The sequence below is a fragment of the Arachis ipaensis genome, chromosome B09 (genome assembly GCF_000816755.2).
Source record: "Arachis ipaensis cultivar K30076 chromosome B09, Araip1.1, whole genome shotgun sequence".
Taxonomy (NCBI): Eukaryota; Viridiplantae; Streptophyta; class Magnoliopsida; order Fabales; family Fabaceae; genus Arachis; species Arachis ipaensis.
The window spans coordinates 36087671-36094369 of NC_029793.2; the positions used below are offsets into that span (position 1 = coordinate 36087671).

General features: G+C 29.6%; 1 protein-coding gene across 2 annotated transcripts in view; it reads right to left on the reverse strand.

Annotated features, from left to right (window-relative positions):
• Positions 3485-6699, reverse strand: part of LOC107619019 (phosducin-like protein 3) — a 4753-nt gene continuing 1538 nt past the window's right edge. For both annotated transcript variants that reach the window (XM_016321223.2, XM_021110811.1), the window contains 4 exons: positions 6348-6646; positions 5566-5709; positions 5196-5401; positions 3485-3932 (listed from right to left, as the gene is read on the reverse strand). In XM_016321223.2, the coding sequence (XP_016176709.1) occupies positions 3769-3932; positions 5196-5401; positions 5566-5709; positions 6348-6589 (756 nt within the window). In that variant the 5' untranslated portion in view covers positions 6590-6646 and the 3' untranslated portion in view covers positions 3485-3768. The remainder of the gene's footprint in view (positions 3933-5195; positions 5402-5565; positions 5710-6347; positions 6647-6699) is intronic.

Consider the following 6699-nt stretch of genomic DNA (forward strand, 5'->3'; position numbering starts at 1 on the left):
TTGTTTAAAAAGACGGAAAGGTCAATTGCCAAGAGGCAACCGCACGTGGAGCTTGGATGAAGCGGCTAAAGCCCAGATTCAAAAAGTAAGCAACATAAGCGGTAAAGTTGTTGGGTCGAGGATGAATGGGTCATGCAATTTTCGAACAATGGAGTCGATATGGGTGTTGGGTGAATTGTTTTTTGTTACAATGGAAGTCCATAGGCCGACGGAGAGGGAAAGAAAATCATGGTCAACGGTGGTCCACATAATTTTTGAGCTGAGGAGTGTTAGGAAAACCAAAGAAAGTGTGGGAAAAGAAAATAACTTGGTGGAAAGAGAAAGAGATGAAAAATAAAAAATAGTGAAAAAAGAGTGAGTGAAGTTACTCTGAAGTCTGAAAGGTTTCTGGAGCCGAAAACATTGGCAATGAGGAGGTAGCAGAATCCTGATAGGTTGGAGGTTTGGCAACTGAAATTGAGGAAAATTCAACATCGAAATCGAGAGAGATTATTGTGGAGATAGGTGATGTTTGAACAAATTCGTAGTTTCTGCAAAAGTGGAATCAAATGCTAATCTGTCATTGCAATAACTTCACAATCTCTCCCATATTCCTCCCGTAATAGTCTGTTATTATCCAAAATTTAATATAAATAAAGTGTTATTATCTTCTACATAATTTTCTTTAATATTCTCACTTCCCCCTCTAATCGGAACAAAACTCCTCCTGTATAACACCTTCATACAATTGCCAATGTAATGCTATATTTTTTCCTCTTGTCCTTAACTTATATATGCCTAAACACACCCAATGCCAATCATTACAAGGTAAGTCACAACAATCACCTTTGCCCAGTACCTTTTCTCTATTTAATTAACCAACTTCCAAACCTTATACTAATGTGATCACTAATGACTCAATAATCATGCCTAAAACGTAAACAATGGAACCTACTCATTTTTATAACCAACATAACTATTGCATTTTTTTCTCAGTTTTCACATACATTTCGTAATCACTAACCTATGTTTAACCCTTTATAAATACTATCCTTTAAAATCCTATTGTAACAATATTCTTAATTCAAATACCTCACAAATTAATTAAATAAACTAAACCTTGCCAAACATATCATTATGATAACTCTAAGCTTTTTTTTTCCTATATCCTTAAGCCTTTATTTTTCCATTCCATAACTACCTTAATCCTCTATTTCTTTTTTTTTTTATTAGATAAATTGAACAACCCCAGTTCTAAATATTAAGAGCAAGTTCAATAGTCCTAGTCCTAACTTTTTATTATACTTTTTCTGACATGAGGAAGAATCAACTGTTAGAAATAAAAAAAAAAATTGATAGTTTTTGAGAAGAGAATCCCTCTCAATAGAAACTTATATTTTTCAATAATAACTTATCACATGGCAAGTTATATAAACATAAATAATTATATAAAATTTTAATTAATTAAATAATTAAATTATAATTAATTTATTAATAATGATAATAATTAATTATATTAAATAATTATATTTTTATTTAATTAATAATTTTTTTAATTATTTATATCTTATTTATTGTTTATAATATAAAAATTGATGTGAAATTATTTTTTTATGATAGATGGGTCATAAATAGAAATTGAGATGAATTCTTATTAGAAATGATCTAACCTCTAGTTCATTTTAGCTCATATCTCACAAAAGCTCAAAGTAATCACCGCCACATGAAAAAAAGACATTCTCCAATGTTAAATAACAGCTCAATCACTATGGCCTAATCAACAAACATCTCAGCAGCTCACGCTTAGTACCTCTCCCCACTATAACAAGCCACGAGATGAGCCGTTCGTAAGCCATGCTGATATCCGTGCCACCACGGGGCATACACAACATTTCAAACCTTCCTTCTTTGGCTAAGGGAACAGAAGGTGTATTCCTCACGGTATTCTAAATATTTGCACAATCACATTAGCATTTTCCATCTGCATCACAACCTTCCATATATTTAAATCATTATTTGTATGGCAGGCAATCACTGTATATTAGTATGCCAATAAAGTACACTGCCATATGTGAAAGTTTTCCGTAGGGATATAATATATTCCAAGTGCATTTAGAATTTTTTTAAGGTGTTTCATCTCGGATATATAGTATGACTTCTGTACTTATTTATTTTTTACTTTTTGTATTTGAGATATATAATGGTATTGGTGTGTAATGCACAGTTATTAAAAAAGTTGGTATTTTTTTAAATATGGAGTTAATTTTTTTTTAAATTGTTATTAAACAAATTGGAGAGTCAAATTTATTGAGGAAAGAAAAAAAAATAAAATCTAAAGGACCGATTTAGATGAGATACACAAATTTAAAGGTCAGATTTATATATTAAAAATTTTTAAAAATTTAGATACATAAATCTAAATGTGATTTGTGTATTACAAAAATTTAAAAGATTCAGGTACACAAATATATGGGAATTAGATTTCTATTTTAAATAATAAATCTGTTAGTTAAATTTATATCCTTTATATTCTAGTTATACACATCATACTTTAATAATATTATAAAATATTATTATTTTTTTAATATATAAAGAGAAAAAAATAAAAAGGGAAAAAAATTTTAATTACAAAAAAAAGTATAATGTATTTTTGTTAAAAAATTAATAATATATAATAAAATATATAACAGATATTTTGTATTAACAAAAACCCGTTCAAACCTAATAAACAACTCACCAATGACTTCATACAACTGCAATCAAAGTCATAGTTTATTATAAACCAAAAAGAGAATATGATTTATTTGCTTTGTCAAATCGATACCGGTTTGCTATTACTAAAATTTTGGGACTGAAGTAGATATAATTATAATTCTTGTACGGCGTAAATGATAGTCACAAATTTAGAATATTTGTTCATAGACCTTAAAGGACTGGAAGATGCTTTCCCACCATAGACAATTCCTTGAATTCAATTCAGAATGTGTAAAATCAATTCAGCATGTGGGAACACTACTACGGAAATGGAACAAATCTTCCAATTTGTCTTGACTAGAAATAATTCAAGTTATGTAACTACTGAAAGTCTTGAGTCTTAACTAGAAATAATTCAAGAGCTATGTACAATTAGTCTATTACAAAGCATGCCAAACCGTGTTTCTACTACCCAATAGGTAAAACTCACAAATGTCACGAGTTGAGCTTGATTTGCAAGGAACTGATTAATTATACAAACATTTTCACTATTACGAGATTATAGAATGAATTATCACTACATAGAACAGTTTCTATCTAATTGCCTCTACCATCTTTCATTCTTTTGGACATATTTTATTCTAAAATAAAAATATTTAAAGTAAATATACTTTCTCTCTAATTCTACCATCAATTTTTTGAAAGTCAATCTAAAATACTTTTTTTTTTTTAAATTTTGCCCCTACATCATCATCAACATATCCTTCTCTCCATCATTAATATTTAGTTATTCGTATAAAAAAAAATAAGCTACATAATTGGTAGATCCTCATTTATAACTCTCCAGGATACTAAAGCCATATGATATGTACTAGAATCAGTTTTAAAATCTATGGAAGTACAACATGAAAAATCACACATGAAGCTACATTTTGGCACAAATATTATAAGAGAGTACAACACCATTAACACTGGTACATAACCTTTGGCAACAGAAGCAAATTGTGGGGGGATCAAAATCACCTAATTTCATGGAAATTGAAAGAAGGAAAAAAATTCTATCTAAAAGAAACCACATGTTGCCAAAACAAAATGCTAATCACTTGAGGAACCATCATCGTCACAATCTTCATGATCGACAACAACTTTCTCTATAAACTTTCTCCGAACTCCTTCAATGACAGCTTCTCTTGATTGCTCATTTCTATTTTGACCGTCATTTAGTACAGGATTCGATTGGCACAGAATCAATGCAACACCTGATTTTTCATTATCAATGAATTCAATGTCACAAGTAAATTATAATTTAGGGTTAACCACCAAAAACGCCCCCAAATTATTCAAATGCTGACAAAAATGCACCTGAATTTTACTATCGCCAAAAATGCCTTTAAATAATTTAAAAACACAACAACAATACCCAACAGTAAATATATATTTTCAAAAAATGTCTTAAAGATTGAATTTTGATGTGATTTTTTACAAGCATAATTAAAAAATCAAATATTATTATTTTTAAATTTTGGTAATTTTTTTCTAAGTATATATTTTTTTGTGATTTTTTAAAAGTATTATTAGTTGTTAACAAAAAAATTACAAAAAAAATATATACTCAACGAAAAATCACCAAATTTTAAGGATAATAATATTTCATTTTTTTAATCATGCTTGCAAAAAATTGTATCAAAATTCAATCTCTAATGTATTTTTTCAAAAATATATATTTAATGTTAGATAATCTTGCAAAAAATCTAATATTAAATATGTATTTCTCAAAAAATACATTAGAGATTGAATTTTGATGCAATTTTTTGCAAGCATGATTAGAAAAATGTGATATTATTATTCTTAAAATTTGGTAATATTTTGTTAAGTATATATTGTTTTGTGATTTTTTAAAAGTATTATTGGTTGTTAACAAAAAAATTATAAAAAAATATATACTTAACGAAAAATCACCAATTTTTATGTATAATAATATCTTATTTTTAAAATCATGCTTGCAAAAAATTATATCAAAATTTAATCTCTAAGGTATTTTTTAAAAATATATATTTACTGTTGGGTATTGTTGTTGTGTTTTTAAATTATTTGAAAACATTTTTGTTAATAATAAAATTCGAGTGTATTTTTGTCAGCGTTTAAATAATTTGGGGGCATTTTTGGTGGTTAACCCTATAATTTATATAGAAGAATTTATATGATTTTACCAGCAAGGTAGCATAGACATGGTTCACATGGTTTTCCATTTATGCTAGGGATTTCACAAGGCATGAATGCTAATAGAATAAAAAAGAACAAAAACTTCCATGGATGGAGTACAATACTGTTGGATAAAGGAATGATATTGAAATGGTAGAGATTAAGAAAAAATCCAACTAATTACAGTATACAAATAACGGTATTAGTTAGTTGAAGGTAACATAATTTGTTAGTAGATTAAAGGATATTAATATATTGAACATCAGCAGTGATCAAAGGTAAGATAAGAAAAATAATAAGAATAGCAATCTCGTAAATACCTTCAGGAGTGCATCTTCGTCCAAAACTATGCATGTCAACATAATTTCCTTTGACTGCTCCATTGTTGTATACCAATATGGTGGGCAAATTTCGATCCGGATAGTTGGGAATGCAGTCTGTTGATATTATCTTGACAAATTTTGTTGCAGGATATCTTGTAGCCAATTCTTCAATGCATTGCATTAAAACCCCACATTCAGCAATGCTGTCAAACATAAAGTACAACAGATTTCAGCAATCAGCACAAGAAGCATAACAATAAAATTAAACAAATTTGGATCACCCAAGTAATTTATAGATATTATATGAGGAACGTGGTGTGCAGAAACATTTCCTGTAATTTAAGCTTAGAAATGTCATGTAGCATACCCATCTTTGTAAAGGATGACAACCACCCAAACATCAGAGGGAGCCTGTGAAACCTCTCGAACGAAATCAGATCCTGAAATGGGAACCACAGATCCAAACCTCGAAACTTTAGCTGCTTCCTTCATCTCAGCCAATCTCTTCTTCCTATTAAAGCACAATGATTTATATCATAAGATATAGAATAAAAACAAGACCTAATCCATCATTCATTCCCATGTACCCCCAATCCAAATCTTAACAAACTAACCAGACATTAGTATAAATAGATTATTCCATATCCCCATCAAGGATATTGAACTCTCGAGTTTATGAAGTCTCTAAATTGAGTTTGGGAGTTATATTTCACAATTCAATTTTATCTAAGATTCATGACTTCAAATGAACTCTAGAGTTTGATATCCTTGTTCGAGATTATTTGTTATGAACCTTAAATTCATCAAACTGAAGCAAAATAAACCACAATTACTGACCAAAATTCAGTCAACAAAACACAATCTTACCAACAACAACAAAACTACATTGATCAAATGACGCCAACAGTACTATGTCATACATCATATCTACATTTATTCCATGTATAATTAAATCTATTTAAATAAATTCTTATAAGGATTATCCTTCATCTGACCCATTCTTCTAGCTTAAACCTTTACATGCCTCCTCCGTGTCTATACCAGCTAAGGCAAATGACTATATCATCTTTTTCAATAATGAGTTTCTTTCTCTAATGAAATATAAATCAATGTATATAAAAATAAATGGAATAATGCAAAACACCCAACTTGTACTCCTCAAGGAAGCGATCGTCATCGAGATCATTTTCAAGGTCTTCAAGTTCATCCTCATTTTTGGAATCAAGCCAAGCCTTGTCTTTGGAGAGGGAATCAGGATCGGGGGCAGGGGCAAACGGCGGAGGCTTGAAAGCGGGCAGTTTCTTAGGGAGATTGCCAAGCTTCCTCTGAATGTCATCCCATTGGGTTGATGCTCCTTCCACATCTTTGTACACAAAGTGGTAATCCGTCATTGTTCTGTGATGATGATGATGTTAATGTTGTTGTTGTTGTTGTTTACTCCTATGAATCTGCATCCAAAGTAACCAAAGAAGCAAAATTAATTGGTTAATATCTAAAAACC